At 45.0% G+C, this 24,260-nt stretch overlaps 2 protein-coding genes across 5 annotated transcripts in view; both read left to right on the top strand.

The window, feature by feature from the left end:
• Positions 1–4,533, top strand: part of scly (selenocysteine lyase) — a 12,493-nt gene extending 7,960 nt beyond the window's left edge. The window contains exons 11-12 of one of the 4 annotated variants that reach the window (XR_009769007.1): positions 801–1,444; positions 1,521–1,687. Coding sequence is in view for 3 of the 4 variants with exons in the window: in XM_061683070.1 (XP_061539054.1) it covers positions 801–1,082 (282 nt within the window). In the remaining variant the exon portion in view is untranslated. Of the gene's footprint in view, positions 1–800; positions 1,688–4,445 lie in introns of those variants that run through there. The other 3 variants (XM_061683069.1, XM_061683070.1, XM_061683068.1) reach the window with 3 other exon arrangements.
• LOC133406541 (espin-like protein) lies at positions 3,338–24,260 on the top strand. Its single transcript, XM_061684210.1, has 11 exons — positions 3,338–3,628; positions 4,446–4,642; positions 5,915–6,101; positions 6,354–6,536; positions 8,246–8,377; positions 18,497–18,562; positions 18,641–18,734; positions 18,811–18,950; positions 19,144–19,308; positions 19,651–20,501; positions 22,892–24,260. Exons 1-11 carry the CDS (start codon positions 3,338–3,340, stop codon positions 23,418–23,420), a joined length of 2,835 nt encoding a protein of 944 aa, XP_061540194.1. The 3' UTR covers positions 23,421–24,260.

Here is a 24,260-nt window from a genome sequence, read left to right as displayed (position 1 = left end):
TTTAAGTATCCTATTAAGAGCCCACCAATTTGGAATATTCCTGGTTTATTCCGATTAATTCCAATCGAAACTTTCCTACTACTACCTACTCCCAATCATAGCATAAATTGACAATAAATAGATTTACTCCAGTTACTGTACTGCATGTTACACTCCAATTACAATATGATTCACGGCAATTATAGTACGATTCACTCCGATTACGATACAATACGGCTCACTAATTATGGTGCAATACAGGTGACTCCAATTATGACACGATTGACTCGAATTTTAAAACAATACGATTCACTCCAATTACCCACATCCCAAAAACATACACGGTAGGTTAATTGACAACTCTAAATTGCCCGTAGGTGTAAATGTGAGAGCGAATGGTTGTTTGTTTGTATGTGCCCTGCGATTGGCTGGCAACCAGTTCAGGGTGTACCCCGCCTCCTGCCCGATGACAGCTGGGATAGGCCCCAGCACGGCCGCGACCCTCACTGCAATATGATGCAATACGGTTGACTCCAATTACAATACGATTCACTCCAATTACGGTACAAATATGGTTCATTCCTATAACGATAGTGAATGATTCCCTCCAATTACAATATGATACGACTCTCTCCCTATTAACTGCAATTTCAATACATGACACGCTCCGATTACACTAAAATATGGTTTACTTCAGTTACGATGCAATCCAATTGACTCCAATTATGATACGATTCACTTTTATTAAAGTATGATTGACTCCAGTTGTGACATGATTGATTCCAATCACAAAACAATATGTATCTTTTGTTGTCCGTTAGGCCTTCCCCCATCCTCCTGAGCTGCGGCGTGGCCCCCGAGGTGGCGTCCAACGCCCTGAGGCTGAGCGTGGGCCGCAAGACCAGCAGAGAGGACGTGGACGCGGCTGTGGAAGACCTCCAGGAGGCCGTCAAGCTACTGGAGCACGGCCACTAAAGCCTCTTGATCGCACAGGCAGGCAAACACGCTTTTGCTACATATTTTATCATTATATACAAACTGCACACTTTTTTTTTTTCACATTTTTAAAATTTCTGTCAAGCACCTCTGCTTTCTATTGGTGAATATTACGTATCCATCCATCTATCTTTTATACTGCTTATCTTGACTGAAAAATTATGAATACTGATGAGTCAGTTTGACAGCAACAAAATTATATCAAGGTGTAAACTGATTAAATGGACCATGAAATAAGTAAGTCATTCAATAAATACTGTACTTAACAAAATGGGTCAATTTATTAACATTTCAAATTGTTTTTTGGAAATTGTGGACGTCGTGTCCTCCGGGCCAAAGAGGAAAAGAACCATCCGGACTCTTATGGAGGCAAAGTTGAAAAGCCAGCATCTGTGATGGTGTGGGGCTTTGTTAGTGCCAATGGCATGGGTAACTTACACATCTGTGAAGGCACCATTAATGTTGAAAGGTACGTACAGGTTTTGGAGAAACCTATGCTGCCATCCAAGCAACATCTTTTTCATGGACGCCCCTGCTTATTTCAGCAAGACCTTGCCAAACCACATTCTGCATGTTTTACAACAGCTGTAGCTGTACATCAAGCAAGAATGGGAAAGAATTCCACCTACAAATCTTCAACAATTAGTGTCCTCAGTTCCCAAACGTTTATTGAATGTTGTTAAAAGAAAAGGTGATGTAACACAGTGGTAAACATGAGCCTGTCCCAGCTTTTTTGGAACGTGTTGCAGCCATAAAATTCCAAGTTAATGATTATTTGCTAGAAACAATAAAGTTTATCAGTTTGAACATTAAATATCTTGTCTTTGTAGTGTTCTCAATCAAATATAGGTTGAACATGATTTGCAAATCATTGTATTCTGTTTTTATTTGTTTAACACAACGTCCCGACTTCATTGGAATTGGGGTTGTAGTTCTAGATAGGACGGCACCGGACTGTGACAGAAACAGATGTGCGAGGTGTATGTGTCGTTGATGAGCATTGTATTATTATTATTATATACCAACGCTGAAGTCGATCAAGGCAATAACACCAGCCAAGGGCGTTAATAATTTCTAAACTGAGAAGGTGCTGTAGGTGAGGAACGTGTGACGAAAAAGGCAAAAAACAGTAAGAAAGATTAACTTGAATGATTTTTAAAAAATTTTTTTTTTTTTTTTTTTTTTTTTTTAGGAACTAGCTCATTCACAGCAGTGGACATTTTATATTGGTCAACTGGAATCCAACAGTTTATTGCCCCCGACGAATATATTTGTCAAGTACGTTTTTGAACGGGTAGACGAGACTCTAGCCCAGCCGTTCTGTGAAATTAAAGTTTCTAAACCACTGTAACAACTGCCATTGAGTCTCTTTGCATTTGATATAACACAGCTTTTGAGTAGAAGATAACGATTAGGCGGTGAAGCTCTGCTTGGCACACCGATTATGAGGGCGAGGAATGCCAACACGGAAGTTTGGAACGGAAATCCAACTCAAGCCACTCACACTCAAACAGAGGATGTATAGGTATGGTATAAGTAGTATTTGTTATGCTCGGTAAGTATGTGTCGCGATCGTGAGAAAATATGACATAGATCATGGAGTGAACGGCGAACGACTCAATGTGGCGAGTCAGCGTTGCTCACGGCGCCTTTCTTCGCAGTATATCCGTAAATAGATGATTTTAGTTAGACCAAAATTGACTTGTTTTTGAGGTGTAAAAGCATAAAATATCCGCGTCAAAGTCACTGTTCAGCTTGACAGATACATTTTCACAAAAGCTCCTTTTCTCAGATTATTTGGTCAGAAACCATTGTTATTGGAGATGAATAAAGAACGGAAAAGCTGTAAACAAACTTTTGCTGGTGAAAGCAGAGTGTGCTCTTTCTTTTCGGAAGGTGCGGTGCTTATATTGCCACAGAACACAATACTCAGTGGGTCTTAAAAGTTGAGTGAAAATGCGCCAAAATGGCTGTCAATATGGGGAACTCATTTGGAAACGGCTAGCAGTTGAATGACTAAAGGAAAAAAGATTTTGGGGGTTATTGTTTTTTTTTTTTTTTAAATGGAATAATAGCATTTCCGTTCATTTCAATGGAGACGTTATGTTTGACGAGAAACTAAATGCATAGGGGCACGATGCTATCCCTTGGCTTGAGCGGTGGGTCAACATGTGGTCAGCGGCACACAAAAGCAGCTCAGGAGGCTTTCGTTACCTTTCCGAGTGCCTGGCTCAGATCCTCCTCACCCCCTCCGCAGCCACGCTGGCCAGCTGGCTGCCTCTCAGGTGTCACTTTTCCTTGGCACAGTAGGATAAGACAGTAAAATGTTTACCCTACGAGGAACTCTGCGGTTCCCATAGCCATGGTCCTCCACCCGGCCATCCGGGCGGCCCGAGCGGGCGACCTGCACGCCCTGCGGGAGCTGGCATCTTCCGGCCTTCTCTCATCCGCCGTGGACGCTCAAGGCGCCGGAACCGTGCACCACGCCGCCCGCTGCGGCCGCCTGGATTGCCTCCGCTACCTGGTGAGCGAACGCGGCCTGCCGCCCGACGCCCGGGCCGCCAACGGGGCCACGCCGGCCCACGATGCGGCGGTCACGGGACACGTGAGGGAGCTGAGGTGGCTGCTGGACGAGGCGGGATGCAGCGTGCAGGTGTGACGTAGCCGTACGCTACGATAAAGTGACCCCGCCCACTGTATCGTGGTTCATGTTTAGCAGATTTTTAACAGATCTTTTTTTATACTGTCGTCAGTTTTATGCTCCGATTTGTATGTGTTGCTGCACTGTGTGTTAAAGTAGCGGTTTATTGAAGGTTTAAAATTACCGTAACGTCTATGCTAATTTGTGTTAGCTGTCCATGCCATTTTGTGTTACGTGTTAGCATTAAGCTAGCAGACTTTTGTTGTCATGCAGTTTGGGTTGAACATTTTGGTGTTTAAATATTCAATGTTTAATTATTTCGTTTTATGTGTTAGTTTTACAGTAAACATCAACTGGGAGTGACAAATAAGTAGCTTGGAGCAAACACCCTTTGGCTCTGCGAACTGTGCAAGCGAGTCTTGTTTTCGTTTCTTCAAAGTGACGTTATGATAGTTTCCCATTTCTTGACTGCCAGAGAAAGGAATGCTCAAAACTTCTTTTCAAAGTTTAAAGGTGTTTATAGTGTCAAAATTGTCCTTGGTTCAATGGGACTTCCATTGTTTTTGTGAAATCACATTTCATTAGGTTAACACATTCACTGCCATTGACGGCTATAGAAGTCAAATATCCATGTTAACTGCGAAGGCTGCCAATGATTAATTGGAAAGTTAAAATGTTTGCTTTGTTTCTGAAAACACCTACATTTAGTTAAATGGAAGGTAAAAATTGTTGAGTTAAAAAACATGTCGAGTTCAATGAGACTTGAAATTGTCTTTATGAAAACACGTACATCAGGTCCAATGTGAGTGTTATTTGTGCATGCCCGCAGGACCGGGATGCGTCCGGCGCCACGGCACTGCACTTGGCCGCTCGCTTCGGTTGCGTGGAGGCGGTCCGCTGGCTGCTGTCCGTCGGAGACTCTGCGGTGGAGGAAGCGGAGACCGAGTGCGGTGCAGTGGCGGCTCACTACGCCGCCTTCAACGGCAAGCTCGGCTGCGTGGAGCTGCTTGTTGGCCACGCGCCACGGTCAGTTTACACAGGTGTCACACATACGCAAAGTATTCACAGTGCTTAAATGTTTTTTTTCCGCAGTTTTGTTATGTTACAGCCTTATTTCTCAATTGAATCCTTTTTTTCTTTCTCCAAATTCTATATTCAAACCCGTTAATGATAGCATTGAAAAAAAAAAAAAAACAATTTCCACATTTATTTAAAAAAATACATTTTCCTGCTCAAAATTCTATGCAGAACCCCCTGCGAAAAGAAAAAAAAAGTGTGTTTGAAATGTGTGCAAATTCATTAAAAATAAAGACAATTAATGTGGAACATTTTTAATCGTACAATGCATCCAGAAAGTGTTTTCAATGCTTCACTTTTTCCACAGTTTCAGTTATGTTACTGCCTTATTCCAAAATGGATGAAGTTATTTTTTGCCTCTCAGTATTGTATATGTAACAAACACCCCATAATCACAACACAAAACAGTTTATTTGAAATGTTTGCAACCTTTTTAAAAATACCCAAAATGGTTGACCATACAGTGAATCAAAAACATATTCCTAGTACTTCACCTTTTCCACATTTTGTTCTGTTGTAAACTAATTCCAAAATGGAATAAATTCATTTCCCCCTACAACTTCTGCACACAACACCCCATAATTATAAAATGATAATATATATATTTTTTGGCAAATATATTAAAAATAATAAATAAATTACCATACAATGCATCCGGGAAGGATTCTGTGCTTCCCTTTTTCCCTTTTCAATTATGTTACTGCGTTATATCAAAATGGAAACATAATTTTTTTTCTCTCCTCTATATTCTATACACAACGCCATAATCACAACATGAAACCGATTAATGTAAAAATGTGCAGAAAGTTGACTATACGGTGCATCTGGAAAGTAGTCACAGTACTTCACTTTTGCCACATTTTGTTATGTTAGTCTAATTTAAAAACAAAACAAAAAATTAAGTTTTTCTATCAAAATTCTACGCACAACAACATGAAGAAGTGTATTTTATTTTATTTTTGTAATATCTTACAAATAACTAAATGTGGACAAAAAGTGAAATGTGGGGAACACTGATCAAATATAATCCAGTTGGTAACACTTTTTTCAATGGAAAAAAAAATAATAATAATAAATTAGCTTCAACATTCCCAAACGTTTTTCACATTGTCAGTATGGATTGTTGTGTGCTGAATTTTTAAAGGAGGGAAAAAATAAATTCAATTCATTCTGGAACAGGGCCTCAATGTACCGAACCCCTGAGTGTGACATTCCTTTCAGGTGCGTGAACTGGCAGATGTCCACGGGGGCCACGCCGCTCTACCTGGCCTGCCAGGAGGGACACGTGCACGTGGCCGAGTACCTGGTGGAGCGCTGCGGTGCCGACGTGCACGTGAGGGCTCACGACGGCATGAGCTGCCTGCACGCCGCGGCACACGTGGGTCACAACCATGTGGTGGCCTGGCTGGTGGGTCCGTGTTGATTTTGATTGTATAAAGTCCCAACTTCAGAAATATTTGACGTACAGTATTTAAATTTGACGTATTGACCTCCTCCTCCCACGTTTCGTCACCCGTTCAAAACTTTCCAACTTAAAAGTCTCTCGTCCTACATTTCAATAGTTCAATTATTCCCCAACTTTTCAGTTCAGCTTCATCTCTTCATCATTCTCACACCAATTCTACAGAAATGACATTCTCTACTTGACCTTTTATGACAGTTGACCCACACCGACGTGAACCCATCCTGCCAAGACCAGGACGGTGCCACCGCGCTGCATTTTGCCGCGAGCAGGGGGCACTGTTGTGTCTTGGAGCGGCTGCTTTGCGCCGGGGCGAAGATCTTGAAGGACTTGTGGGGCGGGACTCCGTTGCACGACGCAGCTGAGAACGGAGAGATGGAGGTTGGCTTCTAAATTTTAATCCTTAAATTGACTAGCCAAATAAACAAACAAATTGCTATAAAAATCATCATCATTTTTTTCCTGCCCCCCCCCCACCCCCATAAATCATTTAAACAACTTCAGACTTGCTAACTGAACATTTATTAATTTTTAACACTTTAAGTGGCAGTTTTATTGTTGGAAAGATTGAGATTTTATGACAATATAAGCAGTTATTTTCCATATAAAAAATAGTGTAGCGATGGGACTTTGGTGGTGACTCAAGTTCTTGGAAATGTGAAAGGATTACCTACAAAATTGATTTGACTGCATTTTTTTTTTTTTTTTTTATGAACAGTGATCCCCCACTATATCACATTTAATCTTTCGTGCCATCGTATTCTAGTGCTTATTTTAAAGCGATTATTATAAATTTCTTTCAACGGGTGCTTACAGTATACAGGCAAGTTGAAATTTCGAGTTGACACGCCTTCAGTGTAGTACCACGTTGTGGCACAACATGCTGGCCAGCACTGAAGAGAGTCAACGTAATTATATAGCAAGAAGAGGCAGAGATGGTAACATCTATGCTAATGTCCGTTAGCCCGTTTATGTTGTTCCGGATAATATGTTAGCATTAAGGTAGCGCACTTTTGTGAGGGTTGAATATTTTGTATAGTCTGTTTGTATGTGTTGCTGCTCTGTGTGTGTTAAACTAGCAGTTTTTTTTGAAGGTTTATAATTACCCTAATCTCTATACAAATTTCCTTTAGCTTGTCTGGCACTTTGCGGTATGTTAGCATGAAGCTAGGGCACAATTATATGTTTTGGTTGAACAGTTTGGTGCTACTAATGTATAATGTTTGATTCTCTTTTGTTTTATGTCAGTTAGTAAACATGAATTTGACTGCTGCTCCGTATGTGTTAAGTTGTTTGAAGGTTTGTAATTACGGTCTATACTCATTTCTGTTCGCATATCTGTGGCATTTTGGATAATATGTTAGCATTAAACTAGCTGACTTTCATTATGATGTCATTTTGTCTGATGTGTCAGTTATAAAGTCGAACCCAAAACCTTCAGGTCGGGAGACGACCACTCTACCAGAAGGAGCAGTACATTGTCCATTGAACTGAAACAAAAAGTGTGGGGGAAAAAAAGTGTAATTCTTTTTAATCATGTCACAACTATATCGTTTTACAAAGTACAATATTAAAAAAAAAAAAAAAAAAGTCTTTTCGAGGGGGGTAGGGACTAGAATGGGTTAATGGTATTTCCATTCATTTCTATGGGGAAAGAGGATTTAAGATATGAGTGTTTTGAGTTAAGAGCATGGCCATGGAAGGAACTAAACACATGAAAAATCTCAGTAATCACAACTGGCATCTAACCGGTTAAAATCGTAAAACAATGTAGATTTGAGCAAGTGTGAAGGTGTTGGAATGATTTATGAAAAAGCATTAAAAAAATACTGATGTATGATGATTTAATAGCCATGTTTTATGTGTGTACAATTTTGTCCATGAAGGTTTCCAACTCAAACTACATCAAGAGTATAAAAGACATTTGAGAATAAAAATAAAAAAAAAGCCAAAATAATTGCCCCTCCTCCCCAAAATAAGAACAATGTACAAAAATGCCTGAGAAGGGCACAAGTGTTGAGAGTTAAAAAAAAAAATGAGTATGAAAATAGTCAATAAATGGAGCCGTGAATCATATGTGCATATTTCAGTGCTGCGAACGCCTGCTGGCCAGCCAGGCTGACCCCTCAGACAGAGACGTGGACGGGTTCACCCCCGCCCACCTGGCCCACTACAACGGACACCACCAGTGCGCCAGATACCTGCGAGCCCAGGAGAACATTGTAAGCTGGCCTCCTCGAGTGTGCGTGTGCCTCTGACCATCTGCTTCTTGGCGTGGTCGGAGGTGGGGGGGGGGCGAGTACGGGCGAGTACGGGGTTAAAAGCAAAACATCTGGAAGCATCTCGCACAATCATTTTCTCCATTTGTGACACTGAGGTCACGCTGCTTTGTTGGCTGGGAAATGAAAGCGCTGGTGTGCCTAGAACTTGGACCAAGGGAACTTTAGTTTTCGGCAAAACAAGCCTTTGGGCTTCCATTGTTTGCCTGAACAAGATTTTCAAACAGTTTTCTCCTTCGGAAATAATGCAAGTACAGTGGTGCCTTGAGCTATGAGTCACCCGACTTACGAGTTCTGTTGAGGTACAAACCGTCATTCAGGTGATTTAAAAAAAAAAAAAAAACATTTTTGCTTTGACTTTGGAGCAAAAATTATGAGACAGGAGTGCTTTATGGTGGCAGTGAACTCAACTCAACTCATTTCACAACAAGCAGGAATTTGGCAAATAGTAAACCTCTTCAAAAAAAGTGACTTCGAACTGTTAAATCACAGCCCAGATGAAGTTTACTGTCAAACGAAACGTCAAACAAATAAAATACACTGTCTATTTAAAACAACCACAAAGCTTTGCCTTAGCGAAGTCTGTTTAGCTCATTGCTAACAAACAATGGAAACCGCCACAGATAGGCTAACAAATAGCACTGGTGTCGCCGTGTTATAACCCTTGAAGCAACGCGTGTTTGAACACAAGCGGTGGAGCAACATATGTAGAAAGATAATATAACATTTCTCACGGGCATATGTTCTTCATCCTCTTCGAAGAACAACTAATAATATTCCTACGGCTTTTATACTGTATCTATGTCTGTGTTTCACTGCCTCCAGGTGGCCAAAGTGAGCACACCAGAAGGACCGGCACAATGGCCATTGAATTGAAGCAAAACGTGGCAAAAACATTTTTATTTGTTTACATGCTATTTAATTAAATTTTGACTGTATGATTAAGTACAATATTATAGAGAGCTATTTTTCTTATTAAAAACCGATTACTAATTTTGTTGGGGGGGGGGGGGGGTGAGGGCTGGTAAATATTAATGTAATTTCCATTTATTTCAATGGGTAAAGATGATTTGAATTACGAGTGTTTTGATTTATAAGTGTGGTCAGAGAACGAATGAAACTCGTATCTCAAGCCATCATCCTATTTCTGATATTGTTAAAATTTAGGAATTAGGGGAACAATTGTTGGTGGCGGTGTCTACTACCCGCTACCGGCGCCCACAGCTAATTTAGTGACTGGGTGCTATAGTGCTAGCAACCCGGCACGGGTACTTACACATGGGGGCTGTATCTGGAAGCTCCCCTAAGTGCCCACTGAGCTTAGGGTGAAGAGAGACTGGAAGTGTCACAGAAAGGCATACCTGTCTTTGTTGGAAAACAGCAAATGGTGCAGTAAGTACTGACGCGTTGAAAGGTTCCGAGAAGGTCAAATTAAGTTCACCTTCACTGTAATGGTTATAGTTCACCATCCAGAAATCTTACCCTAAAACCCAATAAAACAACCTTTTTGTGAGAAGTGTATAAGGGAAGAAATTTAAATGGGAAAAGTAAGGTATTAGAAATTGTTTAAAAAAACAAGAACTACAGAATCAGGATCAAGAAATCAGAGATCACTGGGTTTCAGTTGAACCGCATACAGAGGTTCCTATGTACTTTTTAGAATGTTCTTGACTGAATAAACAAAAGTTTACAAAAATTATAATGGGATGTTAAAAAATGTACACGCTCAGCCAGGTTGCGCTGCGTCTTCTTGATTTACGACCCCTCGACGTGCGATCAAAGGGTGGCGTAGTAATCAGGGAATGCTGTCCACCGACAGACCTTAAAGCCTCCCAGGTGTCTCGGCAGACCACCCGCACCAGCGGCCGGGCCAACGGGAGCCGGCAATAAGTCAAGAAGAAGAAGAAGAAGAAGAGCAGCTGCACTTGTTCTTCGCACTTGGGGTGCTCTGGGGATCCATGCCTCGCCGCCCTGAGAACAATGGCGGGATAATTAGCGCGGGCTCTGGCAGTCCCCGCCGGCCGATGAGCCCTATCAGCTTTCCCCCCCACCTCTCAGGTGGAAGAGCACCGAGGTCTGTTACGAGATCCACGGGCTTAGGTTTCACAGTATTCATCGTCCCCGCCCCTGGAACTGGCAACTTAAACCTACTAAGGAGCAAGACTCAAGGAAGACTCTTGAGCTGGATCCTCCTATTACTGGAGATCAGCTTAGCTTTAATTACATCTCTTCAGGTGTCTTCAAATGCGGAGGTTGAGTTCAGCTCATTTCCCCGCGTGAAAGGGGGCACAGGGGTTTATAGGGGGTACGCCACATGTTTGGAAGGCTCACAACAAGGTCAAACTACAACCGGTGCTCTTCATTTTGCAATCTAGCAGCAGCTGCGGGGGGATGTTAACAAATTAACTTTGCAAAGAGGAACTATGCAGCAAAGTTGGAAAAACAGTTTCGCGCTAACGACTCTAAATCAGTCTGGAATGCATTCCACTCGCTGACCAAGAAGAAGCGACGATCCCCCCCAAGCTGAGAACAATAGTACACTAGTCAACGACTTGAATACCTTCTACTGTAAATTTGAAAAGGACACTTTCACACCCCACACCCACCCAGCCGTACCACTGACCACAATCACACCTCTGACTTCTGCGTTAACCATCCACCAACAGGATGTGAGACGCATCTTCAAACAACAAAAGATGAACAAAGCGGCAGGCCCAGACCATCCTGCCTCAAAGTCTGCGCGGACCAGCTCGCTCCAGTCTTCACACTGATCTTCAACAGCTCTCTGGAACTGTGTGAACTAGCGTCCTGTTTCAAACGCTCCACCATCATTCCAGTCCCCAAGAATCCTACAATCTCGGGTCGAAATGACTACAGGCCTGTCGCCTTGACATCTGTGGTCATGAAGTCCTTTGAACGTCTCCTGCTGGACCACTTCAAGAGCGTCACAGGTTCCCTGCTGGACCCCTGCCGAGCGAACAGGTCTGCCTATGATGGAGTCAACATGGGACTGCACTTCATCCTAGAACACCGACAGTGGAGGGACCTATGTGAGGATCCTGTTCATGGACTTCTGCTCAGCTTTCAACACCATCATCCCTGTACTCCTTTCCTCCAAGCTTCTCCAACTCAGCGTCTCACCTGCCATCTGCCAGTGGATTTACAGCTTTCTGACGGGCAGGACACAGCAGGTCAGGCTGGGGGAGGCCACCTCATCCACACGCAGCATCAGCACTGGGGCGCCCCAAGGTTGTGTCCTCTCTCCGCTGCTCTTCTCCGTCTACACGAACGACTGCACCTCAACGCACCTGGCTGTCAAACTCCTGAAGTTTGCAGATGACACCACTGTCATCGGCCTCATCAAAGACGGTGACGAGTCTGCATATTGACAGGAAGCGGAGCGGCTGGAGCTGCGGTGCGGCCGACACAACCTGGAGCTGTACACGCTCGAGACGGTAGAGATGATCGTGGACTTCGGGAGGCATCCTTCGCCACAGCTGCCCCTCACGCTGTCCAGCTGCCTTGTGTCAACCGTCGAGTCCTTCAAGTTCCTGTGAATTACAGTCTCTCAGGACCTGAAGGGGGCGATCAACATCAACCCCGTCCTCAAAAAGGCCCAGCAGAGGATGTACTTCCTGCGGCTTCTGAGGAAGCACGGCCTGCCACGGGAGCTGCTGAGGCAGTTCTACACAGCGGTCATCGAATCAGTCCGGTGTTCTTCCATCACAGTCGGGTTTGGTGCTGCTACAAAAAAGGACAAACTCCGACTGCAACGGACAATCTAAACTGCTGAAAAGATTGTCGGTAGCCCCCTACCCACGCTTGAGGACTTGCACGCTGCCAGAACTAAGACAAGAGCGTGCAAAATCCTCTCGGACCCTCCACATTCCGGTCACCGGCTCTTCCGGCTCCTTCCCTCAAGTTGGCGCTACCGATCAATGCAAACTCGAACTAGCAGACATTCCAACAGCTTCTTCCCTCTTGCAATCAATTCCATTCCAACATGCTGGCAATTTTTTTTGTCTTGAGTTTGTTGTCACATTTCTGTCAGGCCAATTATACAGTACTCATGCACTCACTGTAGTAGTCTCACCACGCTGCGCTATTTGCATATCTGTTGTTGACCAATACTGGCCACTCATGCCAGAGTAGCATCTGCCCCATTTGCACACTGACTGAGGACTATCTGCAACATTTGCACAATCGACATTGTCCCAGATTATCGTGCTACTAATCACTTTGAACTGCATACACCCCTTGAAGTCTCTGCACCCTTTGCGCAATGGTCCGGAACAATGAACCGGACTATTGCTATATTAGTCATTCAAACTGCTCTAAGTGCTAAAGGACTCTGCATCTTTTTGCACAATTGTCAAAAAAAAATTGTACCGGCATTACCAGATAACTAGCAACCCTTTATTGCCCACCTCCTCCTTTTTCTCAATGTCTCTATGTCTCCAAAGTGTTCTCTGTCAATTGACTGTCTGTTGTCGTACTAGAGCGGCTCCAAGACAAATTCCTTGTGTGTTTTTTGGACATACTTGGCAAATAAAAGATGGTTCTGATTCTGATACATCAGTTTGTCGCCTAGACGGGTTGGTGCTGAAGCAGGAAGTTAACTAATTGGAGAAATGGAGGCGTAATGGATTTTTAATAACCAGTAGAGGCCAAAGTTGTTTCAGGACCAATGAGTTTTTTAGCGTCCTCTCGCTACAGCTGCCCGTTTAGGAAACAGAGTGACTCAAAGGAGGGAAGTCGGATTGGCAGCAACCAGGAGCGGGCACGATTTTTTCAGGCCCAACGAATTTGTCGCCTCAACGGGTTAGTGAAGTGAAGTGTAGCAATGGAGACAAAATTGATTGTTAGCAACGAGTAGAGGGCACAATTGTTTCAGGCCCAACGAGTTTGCTGGCTTAACGGCAGCATGGTGAAAACTTAATCCACCGTTGGCTTGTTGTTGTTGAAACGTCGGTCAGGCGTGACGGTGTCGCATTTATCTTTCCACTCCCGCCTTTCACGAGTCCTCTCTGGCTGAGCGTCCGCTCCATTCAACGGAAAAAAAAAAAAAAAAATCCGCAGGATGCGATGGGATAAAATGTCTCTTTTCGAAGGCTTCCACTGATACCTGCTTCGTGCCAGCGCGCCGTTCGCATTAGCCACATTAGCGGCCACCCTATCCTTTTCCCCTTCAATTATTCACGGCGTCCTCCGTCGGCTTTTTGTTTGCGGGCCCTCAGCCGCAGCTGCAGACTCCGCCACCGCTGTTGAAGCAGCGCTACGCCGTCCGCCGCCACATCCTCAACGCGCAGCCATGCTGATCCGCTGACAACAAGGTCGGTCCATTTTTACCTTGTTTCAACTTTGAGCAAAGTTTATTTTCTTGATCTGTGGATCAGTCCTTTTACCTGCGTACATCCCATAAACTACCAGGGAAGTTTTTTTTGGTCAATCTGTCATTCAGCTAATTTTTTTTGTTTTGACTTGCAAGCAAAAAATTGAGATACAAGCGCTCTATGATCTAGACAGATAATTTATAAATACTCACCGGCATATATTTTTTATTCACATGCGAAATACAATTAATATTACTGCGGCTTACTGAGGAGTTTTGACCGGCTCCAGGTGTATCCATAAATCTGTATTACACTGCCCCCAAGTGGTCAAGGTGCACACACTAGATGGAGCAGCACAATGTCCATTGAATTAAAACATCCATCCATTTTCTGAGCCGCTTCTCCTCAGTAGGGTCGCGGGCGTGCTGGAGCCTATCCCAGCTGTCATCGGGCAGGAGGCGGGGTACACCCTGAACTGGTGGCCAGCCAATCGTAGGGCACATACAAACAAACAACCGTTCGCACTCAGTGTGCCCGGAGAAAACCCACGCAGGCACGGGGAGAACATGCAAACTCCACACAGGCGGGCCCGGGATTGAACCCGGGTCCTCAGAACTGTGAGGCTGACGCTCTAACCAGTCGGCCACCGTGCCGCCTGAATTAAAACAAAAATATTTTAATTCTCAATATTATTTTGAATTGGGTCATGAATTTGTTTTATAAAGTTCAAAACACCACACATTTTGTTGTTGTTTTTTGGGGGGAGAATTGACCAGATTAATGACATTTCTATTAATTTCAGTGGGAAAGGATGATTTGAGTTTGTTTTTGAGTTAAGAGCATAGTCACTGTACAAATTAAACTCATAGCTCAAGGCACCCCAATCAACTAACCACATCATTTCATTTTACAAAAGTCTATCAGTGTCACGCTGACGTATGCGAAACGCCGTAGACGGGCTATCGGAAATTAGCGTTACATGTTATGGTGATTACGAAGCTGCAAACGCACGTAGCGCAGCGAAACATACAAACAGAGCATAGTACAATACACAGAGGCATGCGGTATATTTTCTTTGTGAAATGGGAATAACAAATGAAGAGTAGTTGGCGACCTTCTCTGCCTCTTCTTCTTGCTCATAATTACGCCACATCTCTTCCAGTGGAGTTCAGTACTGCCTGGAGTGTTGTGGTACTACACCGAAGGTGTGCAACTCTAAATTCAGACTCTAAAAATCCATAAAAAATGATTGTGTGACAATCTGCGGGCGCGCTAAAGATGTACTGCGGCAAAGCATAAGGGTTCACTCTAGTGGTTCACATAGCTGGTGTTTGCACTCGATGCCCCCTGCGATCGATTACATATCCATCCAGGGAAATGGACCGCCCGGAAACCCGAGAGTGTGAACCTAAGAGAGGATGTGTACTTACACTGCAACCTCGTGTGTGTGTGTGTGTGTGTGTGTACATCCCCCACGTCTCCATGTAGCAAGAACGTAAAAGATGGGGGAAATACTCCAAGTTTGTTGCAAACGCTGACAGGAGCGAATTGGAGCGTAGTACAAGGTTGCGAAGTCTTGATGTGTTTTGATCAGGGTCTTTTGATAGTGTGTGTGTGTGCGTGTGTGTGTGTGTGTGTGGCAGCTGAGAGGTGGCGTTGATGAAAACCAAATGCTGGCTGCCACTGGGTCCAATTAAAGGCACGCACAGGGACGTTGAACTGTTGCGATAAGGGTCACCCAGGAAGCAACCACCTCCTCCTTTTCCTCCTCCCTTCTCCTTCTCCTTGTTTATCTCTTGGGGATTGCACAACTTCGGGGAAGCTGTAGCGCCGTGTGAGAGGACACTGCAAGGACCAGCCCCTGATTTTTTGGGGACTTTGATGTGGACTCACGATGCGCTCGGAGGGCGGAATGCGATACGCCGTGTTGTTCGCGGAGCGCAAGAGGACAGTGCCGCTTTGTCTAAATGTTTCCATACATCCGCCATACTTGGTTTCCTTTATAGTTATGTCATCTGTTTTTTTGTTGTTCCCCCCGTTCATTCATCATATAAATTGTTTTGTTTGTAGTAGATGTGTCAAGATAATCAAATGCAAAAACAGCATGGATTTTGTTCTGGAATTTCCTCTTTGTAGGGACGAATAAAGGGTTACAGTGAACCCTAGCTATACACTGTTTTTTTGTTTTTTTATTTTTTAAATTCCCTGTAAGGTAAAAATAAATGTCTTCTAAATTTATCAGGGGCAAAAGAAGACTTGATACTTTTTGGGACGGGGTCTGCGGCACATTATTCATTTCTTTTTTTTTTTGTCCTGTTCGGCTGTTAGGTCAAGCAGAATGGAAAATCTGTACCCCTTTTTATGCCGGAACAGTTTTACTGTGTCACAGTGGAGTTTTTACACTTCCACTGTGGTATTATAATTAAGGTTTATTGAACAGAACAAAGTTTCTAGAAGGGAGAGAGAAACAAAGCCAAAAGACAAAGCACTAATTGTAAACAGGATGAGAGAAGTAAATCATTACATTATCTACAACAATGAAACATTAAATATGAGTGTTGCATGGGGCTGTAGTGCTACACCCTGTTAGGGAAGAACAGGACAAGCTAGGACAGGACAAGGACAGGAGAAGCAGCATGCAGGACAAGGGTCGTGAACCCGGCTATACAACTGAAGTGTGGTGGCATTAATTATGTAAATTATAAAAGTCTACAGCCGAGACTATAAGTGAGGGGATACACAAGCGATTTGCCTATTCATGAGTTATTATGTCACAGTAAGTACGTGACCCAACACCTAGTGAAAGAGTCCTAGGGGTGTGTGTCTGCGGATACATGCAAGTGAATTGATACTGTTTTACATGCACAAAGACTGACAGAAGTGTCCTGAAATTGCTGTGGCCGCACCGCGGCGACTGAGGACCCCACCCAATCAATCGAGGGGCGGGATCTGGCCCAGGGGTTCACCCGAGAGCAGCCCGGCGGATGGGACACGTCCCACACCGAGGGACCCAGGGCAGTCCGCCGGCCCGTCCTGAGGCGCCCCGACAACCAGCCACCCAGCGGGGGCCGCGGGGACCCTATGCCACCCCCCCCCCCCCCCAGCCCGTGCTGAAACCCGATCCGACACCTACAACCTCCCGATCCCATACCAGTCCCCCAGGAACCCTTTGATATGTGTATGTGCGCAGATGTGATTAGTGAGAAATATATACAGTGAAAGGTGTGAGTGTGTGCTAAGTGAGCGATTAAGAGGCATGGCTCCCGCAGGTCGGGCCTGACCAACCACCGACGAAGAGGGCCGTCCCGCAGCACCAACCCGGGCCCCGGACCCCACACCCCCGCCACCACCCACTACCTGCCCCTGAGTGTGGGAGGTGGACCCCAGGCAGGGAAAAGAACCCCACAGCCCGCAGGGGACCGCCCAGCTCCCCCACAGGAAGAGGAAGAGGTGACCGCAGCGGGACGCAAGGAATGGAGAGTAGAGGAGGAAGCAGGCCCGTGGAGCGACAGGGGCCCCCACCATCAGCCAGAGCGGAGGACCCAGGCGGGCGCCAGCCGGCACCGCCCCAGCACCCTCTGAACATGGGCGAGTCACCGTCACACCACCATTACTGCCCAGGAGGTCACCCCAGTGGTTCCGCCCCCCCCGAGATCAGGAAGACGTGGAAAAAAAAAAATACGACATTGATAGTGACATTATTAATTTCGACCACATGAATTAGGAACTTTTGGAGGACCGTAGTATGTTTGGAGCGCAGGAGTGTCAGTTTGCCGTGTTTATATACGCTACCTGTGTTAAGCCTAAAGGCAACTTGAGACTTTGCGTGTTCCGTGTGTTGCGTGTCCTGGCTTACAAGCACAGGAGTCAGACGATTGGTTCCACAAGTGGAAAAAGCCTTCCGGTCCAAAGAAAGGGTCAGGCAAAAGGAAAAGTCTCCTCTTCTGCATCACTGGGCAGGCAGGCTCTCTGATCTTGAGGCAGGCAATCCAGGGACCCAACTATTTGTATACAAACAAAAAGTCAATTTTACAAAATGCAGAGTGTCCATGATGTCTCAGTTTTCTGTCTGACTGGAATCAATTAGAAACAGAACCTATTTCATCAACAGGGTTCAGTTTTCTCCCTGCATATTCGTGATCGCGGATTCACTCATTTTCAGATTTTTTTGGGGGGAGACTATCCTCTGTTATTTGCTGTAAAAACTCACTTTCACCTGATTTAGAATAGAAAAAATGACACTGTTGGCGTGAGTTGAGGCACTTCATTTAGAAAAAGGTAGTGCTTTGCTGCCGTCTTGCGGCATCCTGGTGCCAAGGAACTATGTCAAAGTGAGTTAAGGAGTTTCATTAGGTTAAAAGTAGTGCTTTGCTGCCATCCAATGGCATCTTGATGGTAAGGAACTATGTCGAAGTGAGTTGATGAGCCGAATTTGGACAAAGGTAATGCTTTGCTGCCATCTTGTGGGATCTTAATGCCAAGGAACTATGTCAAAGTAAGTTGAGGAGCTTCCTCGCACATTCCAAAAAAAACATGTTAAGTTCATTCATCACTCTAAATGTGAACGTGAATGCTATGTCTACCTGTGCCCTGCGGTTGGCCGGCCACCAGTCTACAGCGTACCTCACCTCTCGAACAAAGTCACCCGGGATAGGCTCCCGCTCACCCGCAACATGATTCGGGTAAACTGTACAGAAAATGGATGGATGTTGTTTTCTGATGTTTCCAGGCCGCCATCCCATCAGTGCAGGAAGACGACAAGAAGAAGGCCGTGAACATCATGGACACCTTAAAGGTGCCTGTCATCTGCAGACCCCTAAGAAACCCTCAAAACAACCTAAAACATCTCCTCCTCCTCTTGTTCCCCAATCAGCAACCTGAGAACGAGGAGACTGTGGCGGCTAGGTACCCTCAACCTTCCAAGAGCCTCATCCCGCACATCGAGAAAGTCCAAACCGCCACTTCTGGTAAGTTTACTGAAGATTTGGAGAAGTGGAGGAGGAGGAGGACACAAGATGGCACTGATCGCTTTTGTATGTTCAGTGATTAAAAGTTTACATCAGCCAAAGAGGCCGTCGCCCGACGCCAACAACCTCCTCGCCGACAGGAAGCTCCTCGGGGACATGAAACCCATCGCCTCGCTCAAGCAGTCCTCCCTTTCGGATGTCTTCACCGGACAAGCCGTAAGCGCAGCCTTATGTCGAAATCTCCAAACAGTAAAAAGAGTCAGTCATGTCGTGTATTTCTATGGGACAGTGGTAACAGTGTTCACGAGGGAGTTTGACTTTACTAGTCAAGTAAAGTACACACTTAAAAATACTAAATACAGGTTCACAATATTTACACTTGGTTACTTCCCACCACTGGTCGCCACAGAGTAAGATTGTGGTGCTGCCCAGCGAGGAGGCCAACCTGGCGGACATGGACCACCTGGTGCCCAGCCACGACGAGAAGGGCCGGCCCATCGCCGAGTGGAAGCGGCAGGTGATGGTGAGGCAGCTGCAGGCCCGATTGCTCGACGAGGAGGACCAGAGGTGGAGGGTAAGGTCGGCCGCTTTGGCTAATTGCCGTTTCAGAGCCGCAGTAGTGCATAAATTCACCTGTTACCGTTTTTTTTTTTTTTTTTTTTTTTCCTGCGGCAGCTAGCCTACATGCGAGCTTATAGTGTCATCAGAGGGTTGCAACACAGAGATTGGAAGAGTCACAGAAACTGTTGTGAATTTTGCAATTCAGCACCTTATTACAGAACAATAAAGTTGTGCTACCAGTACTGAAACATTGAACAGTTGGACACGTGTTCAAAAGTTTAGAGACGGTCACCTGTAAAAGTGCATTTTTACTCCTCAACTCTAGCAACGGGTCTCAATTGCTCATCTGTTCCAGGAGAACGGCCAGAGCTTGTCCAAAGTCAACTGGCGCTACTCGCAGGCCCACAACGCCATCCTGGGCCCGTCGGGCGAGCTCCTGACTGAGCACGACCTGGTCTACCTGGAGGAGCAGATCGCCAGCGTGACACTGCGCCGCCACGCCGGCGAGGGCTACGAGCCGGAGCTGGCGCGGCTGGCCGACGAGCTGCGCCAGATCCTGCCGGCGCCCATCGTCAACATCAGCGCCCACGCCCGTTTCGCCGACCCGGCCGGACGCCCGCCGCTGCTGCCCGGCTGGTGCGGCCGCATCTCGGGCATCGTCAAGAGCATGTCGTTGCTCATGAGCGACCTGGCCGAGCAGCCGCACTGCAAGATGCCCGACAGCCAGCTGGCCAGCGTCTTCTCGCAGGCGCCCGAACGGCGGCCCTCCGGCAGGGGCCGCCGCCAGAGGATCGAAGACGAGATCCAGCGCTTCGGCGTGTCGGTGAGGACGCTCAAGTCCAATTTCGAGACGCAAAACGAGCCAGAGGACGCGGAAGAATCCTTGTCTGCCTTGACTCCAGCTCCGGAACCCGAGGGGAAGGCGCCTTGTGTGGTGGAGAGCACCAGCCTCAGGAAGGAGCGCATCGTGGTGCTCTTCCTGGGACACTGGAAGAAGTCGGCCTACGCGGTGACACTCAAGAGCAAAGACGCCGCGGAGAGGAAGAAGAGTGGGGACGGTGGCGGTGGCGGTGGCGCGGAGAACGGCCGGGCCAAGATGATCAACGGCTCCTTGGGACACTTCTTCAAGCAGAGGAGCGCCGTCAACAAGATGCTGGGCAACTGGAGGAGGATGATCTCCAGCGTGCCTTCGCGACAGTTACGAAGGTAGGCTTGGAACATTTTTGCTCACATAGCTGATGATCTCTGTCCTCTAAGCCAGCATTTCTCTTTTTTTTTAATGAAAAAAAAAATCTGATTAGTTGTTTCTTGATTTTTGTTGAAATTCATTTCAAGAAAAAGTTTCCAAAACATTTAAAAGAAATTAGATCAGTTGCAGATACAATACTTTTTACAGATGGTTTTACTCGATATTCTTTTATTTCCCTTTCTTTATTTTTAAAATCTGGAGGGTCCATCCACTAAGCCAGTGAATCTCAAAAGAATTACACATCTTTTTATATTTTCTTCATATTAAAAAAGTAATCTGACCAGGTCCATCACCTAATATATCTTTTCTCAATTAAAAAAATAATTTTATATGAAAAAATACATGATGGTCCATCCCCTAAGCCAGTGTTTTGTTTTTACTTTTTTTTTTTATATATATATATATATATATATATATATTGATGTCATCCCATGAACGTGTCTTTTTGAAAATAATGATTGCCCTTTTTTCAAAATTATCTGATGAGGTCCATTCAAGAAAAAAGTATTGCCTTTACCGCATTACTGGTAACCTTTTATTGCTCAGTGACTGTGTTTGTACAGTGGGTACGGAAAGTATTCAGACCCGCTTAAATTTTTCACTCTTTTTTTTTATATTGCAGCCATTTGCTCACATCATTTAAGTTCATTTTTTTCCACATTAATGTACACACAGCACCCCATATTGACAGAAAAAAAAACGGAATTGTTGACATTTTTGCAGATTTATTAAAAAAGAAAAACTGAAATATCACACTGCCATAAGTATTCAGACCCTTCGCTCAATATTTAGTAGACGCACCCTTTTGAGCTAATACAGCCATGGGTCTTTTGGGGAACGATGCAAGTTTTTCACACCTGGATTTGGGAATCATCTGCCATTCCTCCTTGCAGATCCTCTCCAGTTGTGTCAGGTTGGATGGTGAACGTTGGTGGGCAGCCATTTTGAGGTCTTTCCAGAGATGCTCAGTTGGGTTTAAGTCAGGGCTCTGGCTGGGCCATTCAAAAACAGTCACAGAGTCAGAATCACAATCAGAATCAGAATCATCTTTATTTGCCAAGTATGTCCAAGAAAACACACAAGGAATTTGTCCCCGGTAGTTGGAGCCGCTCTAGTACGACAACAGACAGTCAATTGACAGAGACATAAAGACATTGACAAAAAAAAAAACAGTCACTGAGCAATAAAGGGTTAATAGTTATCTGGTAATGCCGGTACATTATTATTATTTTTTTTGACAATTGTGCAAAAGATGCAGAGTTGTTCTGAAGCCACTCCTTCGGTATTTTAGCTATGTGCTTAGGGTCATTGTCTTTTTTAAATGTGAACCTTTGGCCCAGTCTGAGGTTCTGAGAAGGTTTTCATCCAGGATATCATTGTACTTGGCCGTATTCATCATTTCTTTGATTGCAAACTCCCTGTCCCTGCAACTGAAAATCACCCCCACAGCATGATGCTGCCACCACCGTGCTTCCCTGTTGGGACTGTATTGGACAGGTGATGAGCAGTGCCTGGTTTTCTCCACACATGCCGCTTAGAATTAAGGCCAACAATTTCTATCTTGGTCTTTTCAGACCAGAGAATCTTATTTCTCACCATCTTGGAGTCCTTCAGGTGTTTTTTTAGCAAACTCCATGCGGGCTTTCATGTGTCTTGCACCGAGGAGAGGCTTCCGTCGGGCCACTCTGCCATAAAGCCCCGACTGGTGGAGGGCTGCAGTGATGGTTGACTTTCCAGAACTTTCTCCCATCTCCAGACTGCCTGTCTGGAGCTCAGCCACAGTGATCTTTGAGTACTTCTCCCCCGATTGCTCAGTTTGGCCGGACGGCCAGCTCGAGGAAGGGTCCCAAACGTCTTCCATTTCAGGATTATGGAGGCCACTGTGCTCTTAGGAACCTTAAGTGCAGCAGAAATATTTTTGTAACCTTGGCCAGATCTGTGCCTTGCCGCAATTCTGTCTCTGAGCTCTTCAGGCAGTTCCTTAGACCTCATGATTCTCATTTGCTCTGACATGCACTGTGAGCTGTATAGACGGGGGTGTAGCTTTCCTAATCAAGTCCAATTAGCATAATCAAACACAGCTGGACTCCAATGAAAGTGTAGACCCATCTCAAGGGTCTGAATACTTATGGCTGTGTGATAATTCAGTTTTTCTTTTTTAATAAATCAGCAAAAGTTTCAACAATTACTTTTTTATAATGTCAATATGGAGTACTGTGTGTACATTAATGAGGAAAAAAATGAACTTAAATGATTTTAACAAATGGCTGCAATACAAAAAAGAGTGAAAAATTTAAGGGGGTCTGAAAACGTTCCGTACCCACTGTATGTTTTGATGTCTTTTTAGGCTCCACAGGCAGCAAGCCCTCTACTCCCCGGAACAGTTCCTCCACCGCGTGGACGGAGTGCCGCTGGAATACGACCAGCTGACTCTGGACCTCTTCATGCTGGGCTACTTCCACATCCTGGAGCTAGACCTACCGGTGGACGAGCGCAAGATGAGGCACCTCCTGTGCTTCGAAGTCTTCGACCACGTGGGCAGCTTCCCCTGGGAGCTGGTGCGCGACTTCCACAAGGCCGTCATCCGGGACATCGAGGCCGGCGACCGCGAGTGGAAGGACGGCTTCGAGGACCTCAAGCTCAAGTTTTTCAGTGAGGTGGCTGCTGTGTCCGAGGAGGGCAAGCCGGACGTGCGCCAGCTTCCGGAGAGTCGACCTCTCCCGAAGGTCATCGTGCAGACGCCCACGCCGGACGAGGGCTCGGACTACGCCGGGACCGATATCTCCTGTTTCAGCAACGAGGAGATATGCCAATACATCGATCGCAGTTTTGCCTTTTGGAAGGAGAAGGAGGCGGAAATTTTTGATTTTGAGTAGTTGCTCCAGTTTTCATCATTGATACAATCCATTTTATCTATACTGTCGGCACCTTTTATGGGCACTTGAGGACACCGTACAAAGCGTAAAACCTGACGTACAGTGAACCCCCGTTTATTGCGGGGGATACATTACAATGGAAGTAGGTGAAATTACACCATGTACTGGAGAGAGACAAAATATAAAACTTTTAAAATACTTTTACCTCTCAAACAAATGTCAACTTATTGAATTACACTTAAACTTCTTAAAATGCACTTTTTAAAGTATTCCTTAATGCCTCTTCTAATGCTAACATATGATTCCAAATGCAATAGATGGCCCAACTGAAATTAGCATCGATGCTATGGTAATTATAAACTTTCAAACGACTGCTTCACACACGGAGCAGCAACACATTAAACAGACCATACACCGGTTCACAGGACTATTTAGAATTGACTTTTAACAATAATTGGTTGAATAAAACAGAACATTCAAGAAGCAATAAAAAAAAAAATCATACTCATTGGTCTTTTTGGATTGGGGAACTGAGACTCAGTGCTAATCAGACTGCAAATCGTGATTAAAAATGGTTAAACAGGCGAGGACTGGACATTGCTTGGTCAATATGGTATAGTCATTAACATTATAGCTAATCTGATGTGGAAACATCCAGAATCAACATTGGCACTCACACGGGAGACAAAAATATTTTGAATACCAGCGCTACGACTCCTGCGGTCATCACAGGCTTGAGTACATACGGCACTGAAGCTTGACATGGATGCCGTTAGTCCCATCATGCTGAGAGTTTGTTTACTGTTCGCAGTGTTTCCTGACATTTATTGATTGAGCCAA

The sequence above is a fragment of the Phycodurus eques genome, chromosome 8 (assembly GCF_024500275.1).
Source record: "Phycodurus eques isolate BA_2022a chromosome 8, UOR_Pequ_1.1, whole genome shotgun sequence".
Taxonomy (NCBI): domain Eukaryota; kingdom Metazoa; phylum Chordata; class Actinopteri; order Syngnathiformes; family Syngnathidae; genus Phycodurus; species Phycodurus eques.
The sequence above is the reverse complement of the archived record's forward strand: the minus strand, read 5'-3'. Positions and strand labels throughout refer to the sequence as shown.

What these genes read in the sequence shown, in the direction of transcription:
- LOC133406541 (XM_061684210.1), top strand. Translation starts at nt 3,338, where the DNA reads ATGGTCCTCCACCCGGCCATCCGGGCGGCCCGAGCGGGCGACCTGCAC. An exon ending in AGGAGGACCAGAGGTGGAGG is followed by an intron (nt 19,309 to 19,650) that starts GTAAGGTCGGCC and finishes CATCTGTTCCAG; the next exon opens with GAGAACGGCCAGAGCTTGTC. An exon ending in CCTTCGCGACAGTTACGAAG is followed by an intron (nt 20,502 to 22,891) that starts GTAGGCTTGGAA and finishes ATGTCTTTTTAG; the next exon opens with GCTCCACAGGCAGCAAGCCC.